Source organism: Bos taurus, chromosome 13 (genome assembly GCF_002263795.3).
Source record: "Bos taurus isolate L1 Dominette 01449 registration number 42190680 breed Hereford chromosome 13, ARS-UCD2.0, whole genome shotgun sequence".
Classification (NCBI taxonomy): Eukaryota; Metazoa; Chordata; class Mammalia; order Artiodactyla; family Bovidae; genus Bos; species Bos taurus.
In genome coordinates, this window is record NC_037340.1 from 45107585 (window position 1) to 45130889 (window position 23305).

At 56.8% G+C, this 23305-nt stretch overlaps 1 protein-coding gene across 4 annotated transcripts in view; it reads right to left on the reverse strand.

The window, feature by feature from the left end:
- Window positions 1–290: 290 nt before the first annotated feature.
- Window positions 291–23305, reverse strand: part of PFKP (phosphofructokinase, platelet) — a 52927-nt gene continuing 29912 nt past the window's right edge. Inside the window, exons 5-23 of one of the 4 annotated variants that reach the window (XM_025000416.2) lie at window positions 22928–23093; window positions 21933–21977; window positions 21668–21776; window positions 20049–20144; window positions 18710–18802; window positions 18012–18137; window positions 15994–16058; window positions 15469–15538; window positions 15114–15260; window positions 14684–14754; window positions 13049–13136; window positions 12414–12566; window positions 7769–7921; window positions 6179–6343; window positions 5133–5194; window positions 4779–4890; window positions 3206–3305; window positions 680–782; window positions 291–604 (exon numbers count right to left, since the gene is read on the reverse strand). In XM_025000416.2, coding sequence (XP_024856184.1) covers window positions 457–604; window positions 680–782; window positions 3206–3305; window positions 4779–4890; window positions 5133–5194; window positions 6179–6343; window positions 7769–7921; window positions 12414–12566; window positions 13049–13136; window positions 14684–14754; window positions 15114–15260; window positions 15469–15538; window positions 15994–16058; window positions 18012–18137; window positions 18710–18802; window positions 20049–20144; window positions 21668–21776; window positions 21933–21977; window positions 22928–23093 — 2072 coding nt within the window. In that variant the 3' untranslated portion in view covers window positions 291–456. The remainder of the gene's footprint in view (window positions 605–679; window positions 783–3205; window positions 3306–4778; window positions 4891–5132; window positions 5195–6178; window positions 6344–7768; window positions 7922–12413; window positions 12567–13048; window positions 13137–14683; window positions 14755–15113; window positions 15261–15468; window positions 15539–15993; window positions 16059–18011; window positions 18138–18709; window positions 18803–20048; window positions 20145–21667; window positions 21777–21932; window positions 21978–22927; window positions 23094–23305) is intronic. The other 3 variants (NM_001193220.3, XM_025000417.2, XM_059892487.1) reach the window with 3 other exon arrangements.

The window sequence follows — 23305 nt, forward strand, 5'->3', positions numbered from 1 at the left end:
CTCTGGGTACACACGGCGGGGGCTGGGGCCCCTTCTCTGCAGACTCTGGGGTGCATGCCCTCGTTCCCCCTTGGCAGCACCACCTTCCCTGGTCCAGGGCCATCTGTGCGCGGGGCATCACCCACGTGTTGCAGGTCAGAGCACTGCCTTTTTCCTCCAGTGACTCTGCCCTTGCCTGTGGCCAGCCCCGATTCCCTAGAAAATACCTGTTTCTGCCAACAGAACCCTGACCGCCACCCGCACACCCCGAGGTCTTCAACTCTCACGTAAAATAAAGACAGCACAGTGGCTGGGGTTGTAGCAAACGTTTAATTCTGCGGGACCCGCAGGTTGTGAAGCAGGAGACAGGACAGCACAGGCGGCCCGTGCACCAGGGCCTGGGGTCAGGCTTCACGTGGACGATGCTCGCGTAAAGTGCTCATAAATAACTGGACCATGACAGCAGGCGGGCGGCCGCTAGATGGCAGCCGGCTCCTCGGGGCCACGGGGCTGCACAGGCTCCAGCTGGCTGGCATCCGACACCTCGAAGCTGACCTTGTACTTGGCCAGGATCTTCATGAGGGGCCGCAGCTTCAACCACCACTGCTCCTTGGGGATCCGGTGCCTGCGGGGGGGACCAGGCTGAGCGGGGTGGGGCTCACCCAGGGGGCCTCCCCCGCCCCTGACCTCAGGCGCTTACTCGAAGTCTGTCTCCTTCTTCAGCTCCGCCACGGGCTGGAACAGCAGTGTTCTCTTGCTGATTCCCAGCACACACACACAGTCCTCACTTAAAAATTTTTTTCCTATGAAAGGTAGAAAGATGATGTCAGAAAATGAGAGGTGAGGTCTAGATATTGGCACAAATTACCAAGGTCTGGAGAGCAAGAGGCACGGAGAGCTGTAGGCACTGCAGAGAAGAGGGTAAATTGTGTATTTTCATGCCAAACTTGAGATTCAAACAAAAGCAGGTCTGTAAATGTGGAAGACATGTAGCCGTCAGCTCTCCCTACAGCAGAAGCGCAGCCGGGACACAGGCAGAGGTTTATCAAACATCCCAAATCAGGACTCTTAGAAATGCTCTCCCCAGGGAACCCCCAGGCCTCCTGGATGCTAGACCAAGCCTACCCTCTACACAGAGGGGAACAGAGGGGATGCAGCCTAGGGGCGTTGCGGGTATACCCAGGAGAGGCAAGGTGAGTGTAACATGAGCAAGTCAGCTAAAGAAAATTCAAGGGACCATCCATCTCATTCAATACAAGTGTGTCCTAACCTTCATGACTGAAACAATTCTTAGCGAACATCAGAGCATACAGTATCCACCAAAGACCGTCAACAAATAAGGTGCAGAAAGACTTCGCTTAAATATTAGTGAGAATTCTGAGTCATGAAGCACTGATGTGTTCCCTGTATTATCCAGGAGACAAGACAGGAGTTCTGTCACTACGTCTGTTGGGGTTTCTCTGGAGGAAACTCATCCACAAAAAGTCAAGGAAAAAAAAAGATCTGCATGCAGATGCTGTGTGTAAGAAAACCAAGAAAAGACACATCCATGCAGATGCTGTGAGAAAACCAAGAAAAGATGCATTTACACGATTACTACAATTTACATCAGTGTATAAAAATAAGTTGTATTTCTGTACACCAGCAGTAAGAAATTGTAATACCCTTCACAGTAATATATTTTTAAAATCACTAAGTCAGGAATAAACTTATAGTCAGTAGCTTTATGGAAAACAATGCTGTAGTAACAAACAGTCTAAATATATGGAGATTAAATTGTTCATGGATTAGAAGATAAATATTTTAAAAATATCAATTCTTATTCCAATTATTTGTTATTTGTGTAATTTGTTATTTACATGTAATCCCCACCTCCAAAAATCCAACAGAACTGATGGACACAAAGAGTCAGGAATAGCTGAAATGAAGAAAGCCCAGGTAGGACTACCTGATAACAGTAATTGTTCACTGGCAAGATTGCTAACTGCCAAAAAAAGAACCGAACAATCCAGAAACAGTCCCTTAAGTTTCTGGCTTCCTGTTCTTGGATGGAGATTAACTGTACTGCAGATTGAGGGGAATGGATTTTTCAGTGGCTAGCACCCAAGTAATTATTCACATGGAAAAAAATTAGACCTTAAATGTTAATACCAGTTCAAATGGGCTAAAAACCAAATGTAAAAGGTGAATTTTTAGTAACAAAAATTTCTAATCTTCAAGGACAAAGTTAAAAAAACTGACTACATTACTAAATTGAGTTCTTCATTAAAAAATAACCCTAACAGAAAACGACTGGGTTTGCCAAATGGGAGATACATGTCTGCAGCCTGTGACTTACAGAATATAAAACCTGGACCTTCTCTAACATACAATATCAAAAATTCTTAAAATGTTTTTAAATTCTAGGAAATAACACAGCCCAAACAATCAGATAACATGAAGCAGTAACAGAATAAATGAGTGCTGGACCAGCAGGAGGGGCCTGGCCGTCTCCCTGCTGACCTGGAGGGTCAGCCTCCGGCAGCCACAGGGGGACCGGATACCCACCATCACAGCAACAGCTCAGAGGTGACATGGATGGGTGAGTCCCAGGGAGGGCGGGGTCCCACCAGTGAGCGTGTGGTGGGCGAGGCTGATCTGGGGAACTGGCCTCGCTGGGCCTGGGCAGTGGCTGTGACCCCGGAACCACTTGCTCAGGGCCAGGTGGGTTCCAGGCCATAGCAGAGACCAGCTCCCCTCATGTAAACCACAAAACCAGAGCCTTTGAAGGTTTAATCCTGCAAAGTCAGACCCTGAAGGAAGGATCGCAGGGCTGCTGCCCTGGGGAGGGGCTCAGAGTTGGAGGGAAAACCCGCCAGGGAGGAAGCCGTCCAGGTGCCTCCCCATCCCTTGCTGTCTTCCCAAAAAAGAGGCCATAAAGGAATAATGGAAGGTGCCAAGTGTCTTAGGTAAAAGCCAACTCGGCGTCAGCACAGCAGAGAAACAGGGAAGGTCACGGCGGCTCCGGGGCCCTCAGAGCGGGCAGTTTCTTCCTACATGAGCGGAGTGCCTCCTGCAGTAATTAGCGTTCTGTTTCCTTAAGTACATTTATTCCTAGTTATAACCTAAGTCACAGACAGTAGCTGCAGAAGTCACATGCAGCCCAAAGCCAGACAGACATGGGGCAGAAATGTGCCTGCACAGAGCACGGCCCTCCCAACCCACGCCGCCTGCCACCGATTGGTACCTTTCCCCACGGACTCCCTCAGCTTCGAGCTGATCCACTGCATGGCTCTGGCGGAAATTTTGGTTCCAAAGTTTCTGTCGAACGGAGAAGGCGCCCCACCCTGTGGTTGGTCAGAGTTAACATGAGAGTTAGACACCAGCACCTTCCTGACTGTTAGCTTTTAAAATGGAACAGAAGTTATAATGACGAACAAAATTCACGTCCTATTTCTAAGAAATATGGGGGTCTGTTTCTATCTCCTTGTACGTGACTGGGAACAAACAAACCACAAGAAAGCCTGTCACTCCTGCAGCCAAAACCCCCGGTCAGGTGTCGCTGCTTCCCGAGGAGGCGGCTTTTAATCAACCAGACCCTGAGCATCGTCCTTACGTCAGCATCTTCGTCAGGACTCCTTCAACTTGTTTTGGGGAGGCCGTGGGGAAGGGTCACAGTTCTCTTAAGAGGCTGGTCCACTCTGTGGGCTCGCTTTCAGAAAGACCTACACACGCCTACCACATATGCCATCGTGTAACTTCAGGGCAGTCACTGAGTTTGTGGACCCTGAACTACAAGCTCCTGAGACAAGGACTGAGACGTGGTGATGGGAGGGCCTGCTGTCAGGGGACCAGGTCCCACGACTCCACTCCAACTGCTTGCCCTGTCTGGGGTGCACTGACATGCATACCCCAAGATTCTGTCAAATTGCTCTGATTTCACGCAGATCTCAAAGAACTGTCATCTGTCTGACACTCCAGTTTAAATGGGTATGAAGGCCTGATACTGAATCAAAGATACTGAAGAAAAGTTATGACCAACCTAGACAACATATTAAAAAGCAGGGACATCACTTTGCCAACAAAGGTCCATCTCAGTCAAAGCTATGGTTTTTCCAGTTGTCATGTATGGACGTGAGAGTTAAACTCTAAAGGAAGCTGAGCGCCGAAGATTTGATGCTTTTGAATTGTGGTGTTGGAGAAGACTCTCGAGAGTCCCTTGTACTGCAAGGAGCTCCAACCAGTCCATCCTAAAGGAAATCAGTCCTGAATGTTCATTGGAAGGACTGATGCTGAAGCTGAAGCTCCAATACTTTGGCCACCTGATGCGAAGAACCAACTCATTAGAAAAGACCCTGATACTGGGAAAGATTGAAGGCAGGAGGAGAAGGGGACAACAGAGGATGAGATAGTTGGATGGCATCACCGACTCAATGGACACGAGTTTGAGTAAGCTCCAGAAGGTGGTGATGGACAGGGAGGCCTGGCATGCTGCAGTCCATGGGGTGGCAAAGAGTCAGACATGACTGAGCGACTGAACTCACTGAATCAAGTACTTAACTTGAACGCGTCTTTCCACTTAACTGGTGTCACTATGTATATGGAAGTGGACGGTTTTCTGACAAAGCCTATCCGCTCAACTGTCAGAACAGAAAGTGTTCCTGAGGCTGATGATAGCCGGTGTGACAACATACATAGTTCAGATGCTGATTCTAATCACTGTGGAACTGACTTAGAAATACACTTCCTTTTTGCAAAACAGCTAACACAGGCCATCTACGTGAGATAAGGCATGAGGCCATGCCCCGCCCGCGGCCCACCTGCTGCATGTGGCCCAGCACATTCTTCCTGCAGTCGAACACGCCCTTGCCCTCCTCGGAGTAGAGCTGGTAGATGAAGTCGGTGGTGTAGTTCTCGCTGCAGCTCTCGTTCCTGCAACACACAAGCCCAGGGTCGTCCTGCCCCTGCAACCATGCCACCCTCCCTCCTTATCACCGCGGCGGCATCGTGACAGAAACCACTGAAGAATCTTAAAAATGGAAACTGACGACCAAGCAAAATTGGATTTCTAAAAATGGCCCTTGAGTCATTTAAACGCCCGCTGGTCTGAACATGGAGCAGAGCGAGACCACGCGGAGGAGGAGCAGCCGCGCTTGGGGACCATGGGCTGTTACCTGAGCACCAGCCCCCTCTGGATGCTGGTCTTCATCTTCTCCGTCAGGTGCTCCACGTTGGACTAGGAAAGTCAGGACACTGTGATTAGGCGCGTGCTGTGTGCCGGGCACTGCCCCAAGTGTGGCCGGTGTGGCTGCTGTGAGCTGACCTCGTGGCAGAGGGGACAGTGGACAGTGATGTGTCGGCTAGTGACACCCACTGGGGACAGCAGCACATGGAGACCACAGCCGGGGCGGGGCGGGGGGGTCATGGCGTCAGTGCACTGCTCAGTGTCCGCAGGCGATGCCTGAGAGGTGAGCCGCCCGTGGACACGTCACTGTGTGCTCTGTGTGCTCGCTAAGGCTGCTCCCCAGGCTGCTCTGCCAGCGCCCGCACCTGCTGTCTCAGAGGAACACGGCTGTCACCTGGCTTTACACAGAGACTCCTGACCATGCCTAACAGGCACGTTCAGGCAGGAGAATTCCAGCAAGGACACAAGAGCACAGGTTCCAGAGGAAGCCGGCTGCAGAAGAGCAGGTGGACCGTGAGTTTCCAGTCCTGATTTTGGGGGCGACGCTCCCCTGGGCTGCGTCCTGGCTGGGGCAAGCCTCCCCGGGGGCACTGGGCAGCCCTCCCCGTGTCGTCCTCCCCATGTCCTGGCCACAGGGACCAGGGGCTCCTGCAGGCGGGGGTCTGTCCTCCACTGCTGCAGTCCCCCGGCTCAGACCCACAGGGACCCCAAGCTCTGGCCGCCTGCGCACCCGAGGCCTGGACGTGGTGGCCATGACCCAGCAAGGCCCCAGGCGCCTAGCACATCCGTGTCCCTGCAAGTGTAGGGCCTCCAGGGAGGGCATTAACTGCTTCCCAGGTGAGTGTGTAAGAGACACAGTTACAAGCTCGGGGTACGAGCAGCAGGTGCCCCGGAACCTGTTCCAGGGGTTGGCCTGTCCTTGCACATGGAGCTCTAGTGCCTCACTCGTGTTTGTGATGTGGCGGGGGATGGGAGTGGTTCCTGAGACCCTGGACCTGTCGGTCAGCGACCCCTGGGTTCCCTGCGTCCACGCACCTGCAGGTCCCGGATGTCGAAGGGCTCCTCGAAGATGTAGGCAGCGTCTGCGCCAGCCGCCAGTCCTCCCATGTTGGCCAGGTAGCCACAGAAGCCCCCCATGGTCTCAATGATGAACACGCGCCGCTTGGTCCCGCTGGCTGACTGCTTGATGCGGTCACACGTCTGCACGAGGAGACACGGTCAGGAGACGCGGACACTGCCCTGCGGCCGGCCCTGACCTTGGGCGGTGCGCTGGGCCCTGGGCCCTGGCCTCTTAGGGCTCATCAGCAGGCATGTCCCTGCTCTGTTCTCTCCTGAAACACTCCGGGGACACGCTGGGGGAAGAAGGCTTTGTGCACCAAAGTGTACCACCACCAGCGGGGAGACCTTCGCTCCAAGACTTTGGGTTAAATGTGAACAAGCACGTGATCACCAGACGGGTCCCATTCCATCACCCCTGATGACCCCTCCAGCATCTGTGACGGATCACCACCCTCCCCCAAAACGGACTGATCTCATCCAAACTCAGGGTGCACTTCAGCGGCCGGGCAGCTCCGCGTTCTCCAGGAGCCCAGACAGGAAAAGAAACCACATCAACACGCCCGTCTCATCCTCCTGGTGCTCAGGCCTGGGGATGCCCGGCCGGGTGGGCCATGGTGTCCACAGGTCCTTCACGTGGCGTTTGAGCACTAAAACCTGCCTGCCTGGCCTCTGTCTCAGGAATTCAGGATGGGGGATGCACAGGCCCCCTCGGCTGCAGGTCTCATGGGCTCCCCTCCTGACCCAGAACAGCAGCTATCATCACCAGCCGGCAAAGCCCCTCTCCTATGAGGCCCAAGCACCCAAGTCTCAGCCCTACCCAGACGTGCCTGTTGGCCTCGACGGCAGAGGTCCTGGTTACAGCCTTCCTATCTAACCATCAGCTCAGAACCTGTGCTCAACTGCCGTTTACCAGGGCTCTGCCCAGCTGAGACGGGAACCTTCCAGCACAGGGGGCTCTGCACCTCTGGGGGTCCCCACTTGGGGAGGACACGGGTCCCACTGCCCACAGCACAGGCCAGGCAAGCAGGGTGCCGATGGGTGAGGGTCAGTGCTGATGGACGCCAGGTGGTCAGGGCTTGGAAACGCTGGTCCCTCGGAGCCTGGGTGACACCAGCCTGCTGGGGCCCCACTTGGATGGGGCTGGGAGGGACTGTGGGTGAAGCCCCCAAGGAAGGGCATCTCCTCCCCGCCTCCCTGTGACCCTGGCTCCACTGGACTCTCATACGCCCAGCACTGCGTCCCTCTGCCCACCCCCTTGCTCTGCGTCCTGTCTCCTCCAACACCATACTGCCACTGGTCACCTGGGGGCACCTCGGGGCTTTTGTCCTGGTAGGCAGGAGCAGGCTCACCCAGGGCCCCCGAGGGAACAGCCCACTGAGAGTCGGCACAGGTGGGCTCCCCAAGATAGGCTGGGCGGAAACTGTGCTAACCCGAGCTGATGAGAAGCAGGGATCCTTCGCCCTGAAAGATCCAGCAGGTCCCCGTTCCGATTCTCCTTGAGTGGGAAAGACAGACCCTGCGGGACCCCTGACGGGCCATCTCCTTGAGCAAATGAGAAGATCTTACCTCCACAATCACGTTCAGGCCCGTGTCACAGCCTATGCTCAGGTCTGTGCCTGGGACGTTGTTGCTAATGGTGGCGGGCACCATACAAACAGGGATGCAAAACTCGGGGTGGCTGTCGCGTTTCTTCGACAGCTCCAGCAAGCTCCGGAAAGCCTGAGCGAAGCGGGGGCGGGTCAGCAGGGAACCCACATCCATAATGGCCAATGGGGAGGAAGCTGCAGGGGAGAGACCTGGGGGGGCTCAGGGTGCAGGGGGAGACCAGTAGTGGGGACCCGGAGTGCAGGGGAGACCAGCAGGGGAACTTGGGGTATAGAGGAAGACCAGCAGTGGGGATTCGGGGTGCAGGGGAGAACAGCAGGGGGGCTCAGGGTGCAAGGGGAGACCAGTAGTGGGGACTCGGGGTGCAGGGGAGACCAGCAGGGGAACTTGGAGTATAGGGGGAGACCAGCAATGGGCACTCAGGTGGCAGGGGAGACCAGCAGGGGGACTCGGGGTGCAGGGGAGACCAGAAGTGGGGGACCTGGGGTGCAGGGGAACCAGAAGTGGGGGACCTGGGGTGGCAGGGGGAGACCAGCAGGGGGACCAGGGATGTGGGGGAGACCCAGCCTGGGACTCAGGGTGCAGGGGGAGACCAGCAGGGGGACTCGGGGTGCAGGAGGAGACCAGCACTGGGACTCGGGGTGCAGGAGGAGACCAGCACTGGGACTCAGGGTGCAGGAGGAGACCAGCACTGGGACTCAGGGTGCAGGCCCAGAGCACACAGGCCTGGGCAGGTGGGCAGCAGAGCAGGGCCAAGGCGGCGCGAAGGTTAGTGGTGGACGAGCAGCCAGGCCTTTCTGGCATCTTCAGGAGGAGATGCGGGCAGCCATTTGGCGGGACCTTAGGGGCCAGGCTGCTGGGACCCCTCAGAGAGGTAGTGCCGGATGGCTGGGGAGGCAGACGCCCGTGGAGCCCCCTCTGCCCAGGCCGTGTGACCCTCACAGAGAGCCCTTGGGGGGTTCGGGATCCCCAGGAAACCACTGGGCTCTGATGTCAGAAAAGCGGGCTGCTCTTAAGCACATGACCGGGGACCAGATCTCCCGCCTCCACGTTAGTGCAAGTAGGTTGTTAGTGTCCCGGTCCACCACCTGCCCTGAGGCCACAGCGCCCCATGGCCAGACGCTCGCAGGACCCGGCCTCTGTCCCGTCTTTAGTCCTCACGCTTGAAGCCACTTCCAATGCCTTGTGCGGGGAAATTCCCGGCAGGACGACCCGGGCTTTCCGGAGAGCATGGCTCTCTGCCGGCCCTGCCTCTTCCGTCCCCAGACTCCCAGACAGGCTGGGTTCTGGGGGCTACGGCCCTAGGATGTGTGGACGGTGAGCCCACGCTGGGTGAGTCCAGGGAGCGGCCGTGAGGAAGATCAGGGGGTTGCTCACCTGCCCCATGCCCCACCACCGTCCTCAATCACCACCCCACCCAGTCCAGCCCAGATCCCCAAGGGGAACCTCCCCAGCCCCAGTGCAACTCAGGGCCACCGTGGGGCTGCCTGAATGCCTGCTGGATGGAGGGGTCATGAGCGCCGTGCTTAGATGGGCTCCCAGACTGTCTGCACCCCCCAGGACGCTCTAGGTGGGGTCACCCGGCATAGGGGGCGGGCGGGGCACCAGCACCTTGAAATCTGATGGCAGTTCTACACCTGTACATTCTTCCCACCCTCCCTCTGACCCTCATCACTCCCTGCTTTTCCTCTGATCTCTGGAAAATGAGACGGACACTCAGAGCCAGGAGAACCCTGCCCAGGACACGAGCCCGGGGCCCTGGGGGCAATGCTGAGCGAGCCAGCCGCCTGGGCAGCACCAAGCTCACATCAGCTGCAGCTCTGAAGGGGACCAGCCGTGCGGCCCAGAGGAGAAGACGCAGCCCCCACTTTGGCTTCAGACTCTGAACCCGAGCCCTGAGAGCCAGTGCCTCCCCGGAACCCCGGGACCTTGTGATGGAGTAAGTCCCCAGGGATCTGTTTCCAGGAACGCATCCGTAAGCTCAGCACACAGACTGATGAAGGAGGGGACGTGAGGACAAGGGGTTAAGTGTCCAGAGGATGTGCCACCTGACGACACTAGGCACCTCGGGGTTCACCCCCTCGGCCCCCTGGGATATTCCAGCTGAAGACCCCGGGCTGCGGGGTCATCCTGACATCACGCGGTCAGCAGCATCCAGGCCGATACTCACCAGACACCATGCCCCACCTCCCCACCCCCGGCCACCCAGTTCTGACGGCAAGGGTGTCCCCCAACGTCGCAGATGTCCACTGGGGACAAAGTCACCGCCAGACCACTCTGGCCTCTGAGTGGAAGACAGCAGCTGGTACCCGGGGCTGTCCCCAAGGCCGGGAGGTGGCACTGCCACCATCGGCATCCAGACCCCAGATCCCAGGCCACGGAGGCCTGTCCTGAACTGACCGGACAGACGAACAGACGCTGAGCTGGCTCTGGAAGCCCAAGAGCCTCCTGCCTCCCGGGAAGGCTCGAGAATGATGACCCTCGGGCCCTCCCCCAGCACGGTCCTGCCTGCCGCCCCCTTGAATGTGCCCGGCCCAGCCAAGGGCCAACCAAACCCAGGCCTCTTGAGAGACTCAATTGCACTGCGGCTCGACACACACAAGCTGCGGAACCAGTCGGTCTCCCGTCCCCCAGCTCCAGGACCCACTGAGCAGGCCCAGCTCAGAGTCATCCCAACCACCGCCTGACCACTGGGCACGAACTTAGCAGCAGAGCAGCATCCCCAATTTGTGGGGCAGCTCTGGCCCGTTACCAATGGTGACCCCAGCTCCGAGAAGCTCCAGTAAAGAAAAGCCTGCATGTTAAGGGCCATGTAATAAATCTCAAAACCCCTTGAAGGGAAGCAGGATGGACCATGTGGAATTTCCCCAGACCTGTCCTGGTTTTCGGATTTTCAACAATCCACATGTAGGGAATCTCTGTCACTTGGAAAAGTAATTCTTGGTAGCAGAGGAGCCTGGGATTAAGGAGTGGGAGCACCCTGTCCTGCTAAGAGTGGGAAAGGCCACAGGGGACACACACGACCCTGGTCAGGACCCACCGACGACCGCCCCCGGAGTTCCTGCCACCCCCGGGGTCTCGTTAGGCGACAATCAGAAAACGAATTCCGGCTGCTTGTACTGCAAGCGTGGCGAGAGCAGACTCAGACCCAGCTACACGGGAGCAGTAATGACACACGACCTTTCAACTCAGACCTTGAGCAGCGAGCGGCCAGAGGCTGAGTTAGTCCCACAGCAGCGGAAGCACAGACGGCATCCCCGGGGGCACGAGGGGCGGGCGCGCGGGTGAGGAGGTCCAGCACGCGGACACCAGCCAAGGCCACGCCGGAGGCTTTTTAATACAGAAACTGCAGAAAGTTGAAGAGGTTCAGGAAAGCAAGGAACCAGCACCAAGCACTGCTTACCGCATACATCCTACTTTAAAAGCTTTTCTTTTATTTACCGGCACTGGAGACAGATTTGATGCCCATTGGTTTAAGGGAAAAAAGCTAGAAATACAGCCACGAGGCCTGTGTCTCCCAAGGAAAATAAAATGTGAGAATTTACCAGAAAATTCTAGACACTGAATTGAAAAAAAATAAAGGAGTTATGCATTCTGATCCTCACTGATCTTCAAAAGCCCAAGTGATTTCCCAAGTGTGATTTAAATTTATGATAATTAAAATGTATTTCTATGCTTTGTACGGACTTTGCTGCTGCTGCAGCTAAGTTGCTTCAGTCGTGTCCGACTCTGCGCGACCCCATAGACGGCAGGCCCACCAGGCTCCTCTGTCCCTGGGATTCTCCAGGCAAGAGTACTGGAGTGGGTTGCCATTTCCTTCTCCAATGCAGGAAAGTGAAAAGTGAAAGTGAAGTCGCTCAGTCGTGTCCGACTCTTAGCGACCCCATGGACTGCAGCCCACCAGGCTCCTCCGTCCATGGGATTCTCCAGGCAAGAGTACTGGAGTGGGTGGCCACTGCCTTCTCCATGTATGGACTTTAGGGGGGATAAAAAAACATTCAAGTACCATCAGTATTCTTTCACACATGGTTTATCGTCCCCAGTCCACAAGCAGGAGGAGGAGGACAATTGTTTAAAAGGATCCAGGTCAGGGAATGAACTCACAAAATCTTCAGTCCAGCTTCTACCTTCACACACCACAGCACGGGCCCCTGGACCCAGGTTTCATCACAATAACACAATAACGTGTTATGGGCTTGGGGGAAATTTAGCCAGAAAACAGGGGTGGGTTTAATCGAATATCCACATCACTGTGACCCAAAACCAGCTGAACTACAGATGGTGTCACCCCAGCTGCAGTGAAGGGAAACGGAGGTGGAAAGCTTTGGGGTCGAATTGTAGATTGTCAGGCTTTTTTTTTTTTTCTCGTTTTTGGCTGTGTCAGCATGCAGGACTGTAGTTCCCCCCAATCAGGGATCAAACCTGCACCCACTGCCTCGGGAGCGTGGAGTTTTAGCCACTGGGCTGCCAGGAAAGTCCCTTTATTTTAAAAAAGAAAAACTTTTCAGCAGACCCCCAGCCCAGTCTGTCTCGAGCACACGGTACATAAAAGCGGGCCGGAGCCCCAGGTTAGTTCCGCAGCCCCTGCCCTGCTGCCCACACTCACATCGGTGATGGTGTTGAGGGCAGTATCCGCCCCGATGCTGAAGTCGGAGCCGGGCACGTTGTTGGAGACGGTGGCGGGGACCATGACCATGGGGACACAGAACTCCTCGTGCTTCTGCCGGGCGGCCAACAGCTCCAGCAGCCCCAGGTAGGCCTGCGGGTGAGTGTGTGAGGTGGGGGGGTGGTTGGGTGGTGGGTGGCCATGCATTGCCATCTGGGCGTCGGCCCAGAGCGAGCGACTGTTTCAGGTTCTCCCGTTTTCTTTAAAGGAAACGTCAAGGTCATAATGAGGCTGATATTAAAAACGAAGGTGGACAATCCAACAGGTAGTTAAAAGATAATAATCTGGCCCCATAACTGCCCTCCTCTCTGAGTAACCAATGGGCTTCCAACTCAAGAGAGAGGGTCACCGCCACAGACCCGGCAGATGTGAGGACTCACTGAGCAGACAGCCCAGCCACGGGGTCAGGGGCGCAAGTGGCCCCAAGTCCTGCATCGCCGGTGCTCAGTGGCAGCTGGGCCCGTGGCACCACAGCCCCCGGTCCCGACAAGGAGCAGACGGCAGGGTGCTCACAGGCGCTGACACGGGGTCCCCTCTCAAACGTGCAGCACCGGCCAGCAGGTGAGCAGACATACCTCGAATCCACCGATGATCAAGAGCGCACTGATGCCATGGGTTCGCATCTGCGCCGCGATGTCCTCCAGGTACTTCCCAGGGAGGGTGCTGGGGAGGTTCAAGGGGGCGAGCTCAGGCAGGGCCCCCTCTGTGCCCCACCCTCTGAGGCCAAGCGGCATGACACTCAGGGGCAGGAGGCGTCCCGGGCCACGTGTCTGGGGGACAGCATGGCTGGGGAGCCACCCATGGTGGGCACAGCCAGGAGTCAGGTCTCAAAAGAGGGTCTTTTCAAAAGGAAACGGAAAGAAACTTTGCAGCTGCCTCACAGCTGGACCTCAGAAAATCCCACCTCCTGGGTTAGGGACATGGTGAACCATGGAAGCTATCACACGTTCACAGCGGTAATCGTCTGGATGGAAATGTCCAGTTTTCAAGTCACGTACAGACTACACACACCTCGTCTGGAGTAATCTCACTCAAAGTCACCTCCACACACACCTGCTCACCTTAACCCATTTCACCCTCTGTCCACACACGGCTGCAAGTGGAGGAGGCAAAGGATACCCAGCCGTTGAGAGAGCCCACCCAGCGCCCACCCCAACCTTTCCGCTGTGTCCCCTGGGCATCAAGGCTTCACAATTGGGATGGGCTCCACTAGGGGAAGCTGTAGAGAGGTTGTAGGGCTGGGTGCTCAGGACACACGAGTGCACGCGGAGTCGACTAGAGGGTTCCCCAGCATCTAAGCATCGTGAGAAGGTGCTGCCAGCCACCCCTCCAGCCCCGCCACCCCCAGAGCAGCCTCCGGGAGGGTGGGGCTCATGAAACAGAGTCACAGTTGGTCAAAGAGGCCCAGGAGGCAGCCAGGGGGCACTATCCCCTGCATGGAGCTCCGCCATCACACCACCATCCCCAAGGGTGCTGGGGGACAGGACCACAAGAGCTCTGGACACCTAGGTCAGCTCCGCGAAGCACTGGTGGCAGGGTGCCCAGCTTCAGGGCAGGGCAGAAGCTGGGATGATTCCTTTGGACAACAGGCTACCACTCGTGCGGAATCCAACGCCCCTCTGAGCCCAGGTACCCACACTGTCCTTCCATATAATATGAGACACACAGTAATGGCTGCGCCCAGAGATGAGAGAGCAAACAGCCTCGTGTTAAATCAGCGCCTCGGCGGGAACACATCCGGGCCCCGCTGTAACCGCAACAGGAGCATCCACGGTTCAGAAACCTGCGGTTTTGTGCGGAGCCCCTCGGGTCCTCCCTTGGGTGGTGGTGACCTAGTGGCTGGGCTCCCTGGACGCTGAGCCACATCTAGCTCCTCTACAGGGCACAGTCACTGCAGCCCACGTGCCTGCGTCTGCACTGCCCCACATGGGATGAGGGCTTTCTGCCACCACCGGCTTGTTCCAACGAAGGAAACAAGGAACCAGCGGGGAGGCCCTCCCAGGCCCTCCGCTTGGTGTCCCTTTGAGGCCGCATCTCACCGCTCCCCACACCTGGCCTGGGTCTCTCCCAGAGTGTGGCCCAGACGCGAGCTAGTGCCAATCCCTTCCCTCCCGGATCCCGGACGGGACATGAATGCCGCACAGTTCCTCTCCCTGCAACGTGGCACCCTGCTCCCCGAGAGCAGGTCAGGATCAAGATGGGAGAATTACCGTTTTGTCCCAAGGATGGAGCCGCCTTGGCCCGTCCAGCCTCCAACGTCCCCCCAGCCGATTTCCTTTATCTAAGGTGCAAACACATAGAGAAACAGCTGAGGTGACAAGTAAAGGGAAGGAGAAGGCTTTACAAACAGCTCAGAGTCTGCCCCTCTGACAGGCGGCATGTCTGTAAGGATTTGCCAAACATGAAGAAACAGCTTTCCCTGAGAGGCAGGAGGAGCCAGGGCCTGAGCTGGACCCCAAGGTCCCATAGTCAGGGGCACCAGCATCCCAAGCGCACCTCCCCACTACTTCGCGTGCATCTGCTCCCCTTCCCACCTAATGTCCCAGTTCTGGGATCCCAGAGACGCAGTACCCACCACCTCAGAAATCCAGAACCTGCCTTTCACCGAAGCTCTTCCCCGCGGGCGCCCCCAGGACTCACCTGGCCTTTGGCGAAGCCCTCGAAGCCGTCGTACACGGCAAACATCTTGTGTCCCTCAGAGATGCCCACGCGCACGGCAGCGCGCACGGCCGCGTTCATGCCGGCCGCGGGCGCACCCACGTTCACGACGCCCACATTGCAGTTGCTCTGCAAGTCAGGGGGCGGGGCAGGTCACTGGCTAGGCGCACCCCCCAAGCCCATGCGCAAGTGAGAGGCTGGCGCGGGGACTCGGGCCGCGAGGTCCGGCTGGGCGGGGGTGGGAGGGACGCACTGGAGGGGCGCAGGGTGGCCTCCACGAAGCAAGGACCAAGCCGGGCCGGAAGCAGGGGAGAGGACAGGGGGCAGGGTCTCCTACCTTTGGGATTTCGGAGTCCGGCAGCTTGATGGCCAGCCGCTTGTAGGTATTGAGGTTGTTCTCGAAGCTCCTGGAAGAAAAGGCTGGAGTCGGACCACAGGCTAGAGAGTAGGACAGAGCAGATGGGCTCTCCCGGGGAGAAGGGGCCTCAGACGATGCCTGCGCGGGGCGCGGGCGGCTGCGGTGCGGGCTTTCGATCTGGAAAGGAGCCCCAGGCGGTCCCAGAGTCTGGGATGGACGCTGTGTGAGGGGGCTGAGGGGGCTGCGTCCAGAATGCAGCTAGTTTCTTTCCTGGAATGCTAGCAACCCACATGTCAGGCTCTCTGTCATCTCAGCTTCTGAACACCCCTCCACCTCAACAAAAAAACAAACACATTTCCCTCTAATTAGCCACCCAGACCATCCACCAGCAGAAGCAGTGCCTCCTGTCTCACTTCTGGCTTCTTATGTTGAGACAGAAGCAGCGCAACCTGGGCACACGCTGACAAACAGAGGCTTCAGGGAAACAGTTTTCAGAACAGTCACCTTCCTCGGAGTCGCACGGCATCCTTAAATCTCCTCTCATCCATCGCTTTTTGTACCTCCTGGGTCTGTAAGGAAGAAAGAACGTGTCAGGACTTAGTGTGTCCCCGGATCTGGGCCGGGGACACAGAACCAGCTGGGCCCTTCCATCCCGGGTTGGTTCAAATTGGACATTGCAGCCGGCAGCTGGGGTAAGCGAGCCCACACCACCCGACCGCCACACAGACTGCTTCGTAGAAAAGGACTAGAGGCACCGCAGGGTAAGTGGGTCCTGAGATCTCAGGGATCCTGCCCCCGAGAGCAAGGCCAGGAGGTGAGTCTCCCAGGCCAGGCTCCGAAGGATCCCCTTTGACTCTGGTGAGGAAAGAGCAAACAGAAACCACCTGGCTCCCGGGGACAGGGGCAGAGGGGCGGGGCTGGGGGCAGGCGGTCCTGGAGCCAGAGCACTTGGGGTCCAGCACCAACTCCCCCTTTCAGCCCCAGGATCCCAGGCGAGTCACCCCTCTCTCTGAACGTCAGTTTCCTCAGCTGTGCGGTAAGAAAAATGCCCCCTACTTCTGCTGTCGTCTGTAGTAATGACCACATGCCTGGCCCTTGGGAAGAGACCCAGCAAGCAGCAGCTGGTCAGGGAGGGGCCGGCTGTGGCCTTGCGACCGTCAGGCTGAGACACCATGACGCCCGGTCATTGGAGGACAAGCCAGTGGTACCAGCCGCCTCTGTCTCCAAACAGAGAGAGCCTGGACAGAAGAAATGTGCTCACAGTAAACCACTGCACGTCGTTCCATGTTCTGTTCTTCTGAGCCACAGCCTCACACTCCACACACGACACGCGCACACACATGCATAACACGTGCACACGCTCATACACGCACACGACATGCACACTCATACACACACAGGCATGATGTGTACACAGACATGCACACAGATGACGTGCACACACACATGTGCACTCATACACACGCATGATGTGCACACTCATACATATGCATGACGTGTACACCGACACATGCACATACATTCCCACATGCACATGTGCACAGACATGACACATGCACACTCATACATAAAGGCATAGCACGTGTACACAGAAATATGCAGGACACATGTACACAGGCATGCACACATATACATGACACATGCACTCACACGTGCACACACGTGCACACTCATACACACGACAGGTGCACACTCATACACATGCATGACACACGCACGTTCATACACAGGCATGACATATGCACACAGACACAAACGTGCACATCCTCATATGCACACACATGGATGACGTGCACACTCATAAGCACACGTGACATGTGCACACTCAAACATGCATGACGCCTGCACACACACACATGCACACACAGACGCACATGAATGATACGTGTACACACTCAGACACAGATGCACACACGTGCACACACACAGGATTCATTTACTGCCACAGGCTTTTGGAAAGTACGTTTCTAAGGTTTCTTTCAACAAGTCCCTTGACTTAATCACCGCTCTGTACACATAAAATCCACACACCTCAGAGCCACTGAGAAGATGAAATAAATCGATAGTCATGAAGAGACTTTGAAAAATAAATGGTAACAATTTCTAATGCAACTCCACGGCCGCCTCACCTAGTGGACAGTCCACCAGGAAATGGGCCTGAGGAGGTGCTGCACGTCAGGGTGTCACCTGAGACAGGCCCCCCACCTATGTCACATCACAGATGCGAGGGTCTCAGGGACAGGAGGGTGGGAGAGGCTGACCCTGGAGAGGCTAGACTGTCCCTCCTGCCCTGTGAAGATCCTGGTCCCTGCAGGGCTATCTTTGGCCTGGTAGGAAGCACACAGGCGCTCAGAGGATGCCCCCCATAGGATAGGCTAGACTCGCCATGGAGGCGGCTTGCTCGTGTCACAGGACCGAGACGGGAGCCAACACCCCCATTCTGCCGTCCACTCCCCGGGAATGGGGGCTCCTGGGGAAGGTCATTCACTCGTGCAGTGAACCCAGCCCGCGCCCGCACTCACCATCTGTACACACTCCATCAGCGGCAGCCGCACTGCCTGGTTCCCACTCAGTGACACCACGCAAGCCGGGGTCTCGGGAGTGGCCTGCAGGAGGGCGACCACAGCCTCCACCCCCATGCGGCTGGCCTGGAAACAACATCACGACGCTCAGAGCCGGCCCTCCGCCTGCCTGAAGCCCAGCTTGCTGTCCTAGGCAGAGGCCTGCCTGGTTCAGGCAAGACCAGCTGCATCCTCAGCTTCCCCCCAGCTTCTCCTGCCCCGAGTCTCTGTTAGTCACTCAGTCCTTCCTGCTTACTTCTAACCCCCCGCCAACAAAGAGCTCGAATCCAGTAAGAACCAGCCACTGGGGCTGGGGGTTCAGAGGCGTGCAAAGCAGGAAACAGAGACTGCACTCTGGGTCTCTGTGGTCCCTGGGTCCATTTCTAGAAACCTGCACACGAACACTGCCTGTCCACCTTCTGGGTGTTGTCCCCCATGTTTGGTGGGGTCTCCCAGTGGGTGGCTGGGGGCCAAGGAACCCCCTTGGTGAGCAGGTCTCCCAGGGACTTCAGGGAAAAGCCACCCAGCACTGTAGGCAGAGACGCCCTTCACTGATGGCTCCACCATGTCACCCAGTCTTTGGAGCAACCTGGTCCCTTTGCGATCCCAGAAGCTTTCCTTGCCTTGGGACATGCCTGGCCAGCTCCAGCCTCACTCACCAGAATCCTGTCAAAGGCTGATGGCGTCCCACCTCTCTGCACGTGTCCAAGGATGGTCACTCGCGTGTCGTAGCCCAGCTGCGTGACCACAAGCTGAGGGGAAACAGGACACGGCCGGGCATGTCATCTTGTCCAGCACAGGGGGCTAGGAATCGGGGAAGGGCTCTACCCGTATGCGTATCTACATGCAAGAATGTCCTAGCTTCTTAATTTTATTTCCTGAAAGAATGTTCAACAGCTTGCCAAAATCACTTTTTAAAAAAAAAAAAATGCTTTAACTGCAGGTAAAACCATTGTCTCTCCTACTTTGCCAGTGAACATAACTAAAACAGGTTTTTAAAGATACTATTTCTATAGCTTGTATTTAAAAGCATGGATACTTTATAAAAATGTAAATTTTCCCATGAATCACCTTAAATTTGTAAGGCTGTATTTGAAAAGCACAACACAGTAACTCCAGGCATCCCCTATGGCCAGGGCCACGAGAACCAGCCGGGTGGCCAGGCCAGGTCCTGTGTCCCCAGTGGCCCTCATTTACTCTATGAAAACGTCGGGGCTGGGGTGTGGGAATCCCATGGTCCCCCTCCGGCTCTCATCCTCCACAGTCAAATATCAACTTCAGTTAAGTGGGTAAGAAAATCTTTGCTCTGATCGTACTCATTATTTCTGTAAATACCAGCAGACAACTGTCACAGATCTCTTGATATTTTAATCACCAGGTGAACAGCTGGTCGGGGGCGCAGAAAAGGCGGAGATGCCAACTTGCAAAGCCACGCTGAGAACGTGTCTCCCCTGATGGGCAGTTTCCACCAGACCCCGTGGGCGTTTCCCCAGCACTGTGTCCAGAACCTGCCCAGTTACCTGGGTGACCGGGAGCCCAGTCAGTCCCTCCCAGGCTGGACAAGCCAGCACCAGACAAGCAGCCCTGCAGCCGGAGCATGGGGCCGGCCCCCCCACAGGGTGGAGGGGCGGTCACTAAGGCCAGCAGAGCACTTCTTCCATGAGCAAGGCTCAGCTGATGCTCCAGCAGGAGAGAGGATGACTGTGCTGACCCCCCCGGCTCCTGGAACCTTCTAACCCTGCCCAATCTCATGTCCTCTGTCTCAGGAGAGCCTGGGGCCTTCAGGAATATTCCTGACAGTATTCCAGAGGCATGGGCTCCCTAGAAGTCAGGAGCTGTGAGATCCTTATGCCAGTGAAGCCACGGTCGTCATGAAACTATTTTCAACCATCAAGAAGAACAGGAATACTTACCTAACAGCACCCCACTCCAAACCTCACCTCGCCCAAGTGTTGGAACAGCCCACTGTCAGGCAGGCACGGCGTGGAGCATACTCACCTCCTTGATCTGCTCCGAGGTGATGGGCTTGTTCTGGGTGTCGATGGCCCCTTCGGCCACAATGATGATGTTCAACCTTTTCTTCCGGGCACGGTTCTAGGAGATGGAAGAAGAAACCCTCAGATGCCTAAACCACTCTGAACGGGGGCCTCTGCCCAACTGACTGGGCTGTCTCCAGGGACACGCGGTCACCCGGTTTCATCAGCAGCACTTCCTAAGGACACGAGCAGGTCCAGGCGCCCGGGGTGAGAAGGTGGGACAGGCCGGCAGACGCAGGAGATCAAAAGCCTCCACTGCCTCTGACCCGGACCCCCAGACAGTGGTGAGCCCTGAGGCTGGGCTCCCGGGTCTCTCCTGCAGACAAGGCCTGCTGGCTCCCCCAGAGGACAGCTTTCTGCCATCTCCCTGGGAACCGGGCCCCAGCCTGGCCTTCATGAAGCAGAGAACCGCCCATGTCCCCAGGCCAGAAGCAAGGGACAGTGAACTCATGGCTTACTTCCGTGCTCACGGTCACCCCGGGACCTGTGCGGCTGACTTCAGCCTCAAAGGGGTGATTCCTCCCAGTTCCATGTGCATGCGTGCCAAATTGCTCAGTCATATCCAACTCTGCGGCCCCATGGACTGTAGCCTGCCAGGCTCCTCTGTCCATGGGATTCTCCAGGCAAGAATCCTGGAGTGTGTACCTTATCCCTCCTCCAGGGCATCTTCCCAACCAATGCTATAATTCAAGAGCCAGTGCAGACTTTAGAGTATTACAAAAAATGTATCTTAGGATTATAGTCTTCCCTTCTCCAGGGGATCTTCCCGACCTAGGGATCAACTTCCCAGCCAAGGGACGGCTTTACCAAGTCTCTTATACAGGTTTTTGAGTCAAAGCGTCTTACATTAGTTGCTGGGAATCTGCTCTTGGAAACCATCACCTTGAAGGTGACGGCCATGCCTCATGGATCGTGGGTCCTGGCTGCATGCATGTGCTTGCTGAATATGATAACTGGCCTCTGCCATAGGTTTCCATTTTTTGCCTACAGAACAGTGATGAGATGGTCATGAAAATAAGAGAAAGTCCACACACTGGGGTGGGATTTCTGTCCTGAAAGCCACTCTTGTTTTCTGCGAGGCCTCACAGATGAAATCTGCCTGACACCAGTGACCCACAGTGTGAGACGAGCACAGTCCACAGAGAAAAGAAAGGAAAGGCCTGAGCCAAACCCACAGCGAGGCGAGCGCTGGGAGGGGGACGCCCTCTGGGGAACAAGCTGTCAGGGCCTGGCCTGCTGAGAGCTGGGGGGCTCGGGGAGGAGTCGACTCCCAGGCCTCCCGCCTCTTTTCCGAGAGGACAGCGGCACTGTGTTCCTTAGACCCTGCTCTTACGTGGCCTCCTCCAGGGATGGCTGAGTGCCCGCTTTGCACAAGTGGCTCAAGAGCTCAGCAGCTTCTTGCAGTGGGAGGTGGACGGACGGGACGCCCCCAGGTCACAGCCACAAGCCTGAAGCCACTCTGAGCAGAGAGCCTCCACAGGCTAAAAGCTCCTTGACATGGAACATGCCCACGGCCACCACACGGCAGGCCAGGCAGCGTGACCAGAGGCCGGCAGCCACAGGGGGCAGAAAGCGAGTTACCTCTGAGAGCTTGATGCACATGTTTTCCTGCCAGCCTTCCTCAGGTGGGGACTCGGGAAGGAAGACCCAGTCGGCCCCACAAGCCAGAGCGCTCACCAGGGCCAGGTACCTGCAGGCAGAGAGCGAGGGTTTCACGAGGCGTCGGGGCTGGGTGCCCTCGCCCAGGACAGGCCCACAGACGAGACATGCCCCTCCTGGGATGCTTGAGCAGGGGTATGGGGATCCCTGGGGACCTCCCACCCCGACTGCGTCCGTGTGTCCATACCCGCAGTGTCTCCCCATCACCTCCAGGACGAAGGTCCGCTGGTGGCTGGAGAGAGACAGAGGAGCGTCCACTTAGCATGGCCGGGCAGACGGCAGGGCCCCAGCTATCCCCCTCAGACGACCCACTCTGCACACAAGCAAACACTATGGGGAGTGTGTTTCAGGCTCTTCTGAGCGAAGGGGCTGCAGCAGTGAACGCCTCTGGTTGTGTTCTTGTGCCAGGCACGCTCACACCACCAGGACATGCGTGTATGGTCTTCCCAGGATGAGGGTTCCACTGGGCAGAGTCAAGCTTCTCCAGCCAGAATCATAGGCTGGATGTCCCCGCATCAGTTCAGGAGACGAGAGCGAAGGAGTCAGGTCTGTGCCCGGGACCATGGCCTTTCCACAAACAGGAAACTAACTGCCACCAGTAACCCTGGGAACCCAAATGGGGGCTGAGGTTTGTCTCCAGCCACGGTTCCCCGGGCGTGGCCCTGAGACGGTGGCAAGGGCTCGTCCACGAAGGAGGCACGTGTTCCACTGTCTCACTCACTTGACTTTCGTGAAGGTGCTTTGGAAGCCTGAGGGAGCCAGGGAGGGCGTGATGGGAAAGGTTCAGCCCTGAGCCTACAACCCGGGACGTGGGGTCACTCCTCATCCATCGGCGGGAACCCCAGGTGAGGAGGGCGCAGGGCGGGGCCTTGCCCAGCTCTGACCAGGGCCGTGCAAACCTGGGGCTCTACGGTCTGCCACTCCTGCAGGGGAGCTTTGTGCAGGACTTGACGTAATGATGACTAATTTTTTTCGTTTTTCTAAATTCTGTGCAATAAACATTTTCTTTGACAATCAGAAAGCAGTGACTCTTAAAAATTGAAAATAAAGAGTAAACGAGGACAACCACTGATTGCACCAATACAAAATTGTTTCTAATATCAAGCGACAAGGCTTGTGGAACTTTCCAGAGCTGGCTCTGAGGTCTACACAGCCCCCTCCTGCTGGTCCCTGCGTCCCCACCTCTGGGCGGTCGTCATGATGGCGTCCACCACCTCGATGATGCGGTGTAGGGCCGAGTCCGTGCCGATGGTCATGTCCGTGCCGCAGAAGTCATTGTCGATGGAGCCCACCATTCCCACCACGTTGAGGTGCCCGTGCTTCTGTACCTGCTCCGTGCTGATCTTGCCTGTGTGGGGACAAGCCGCACGCCCGGGATGACGTGGGGGAGCGCGTGCTCCTACATGCATCTCCTACCCACAGCGTCACGACCACGGGACCTAACCCTGCATGCTGACGGACGTAAGAGCCAGACGGAGGTGGAGGCGAGGACACAGAGGGGAGCAGTCACCCGACGCCCAGACAGGAGCACCAACCCAGGAACAGAAGCTGGAGGAGGGA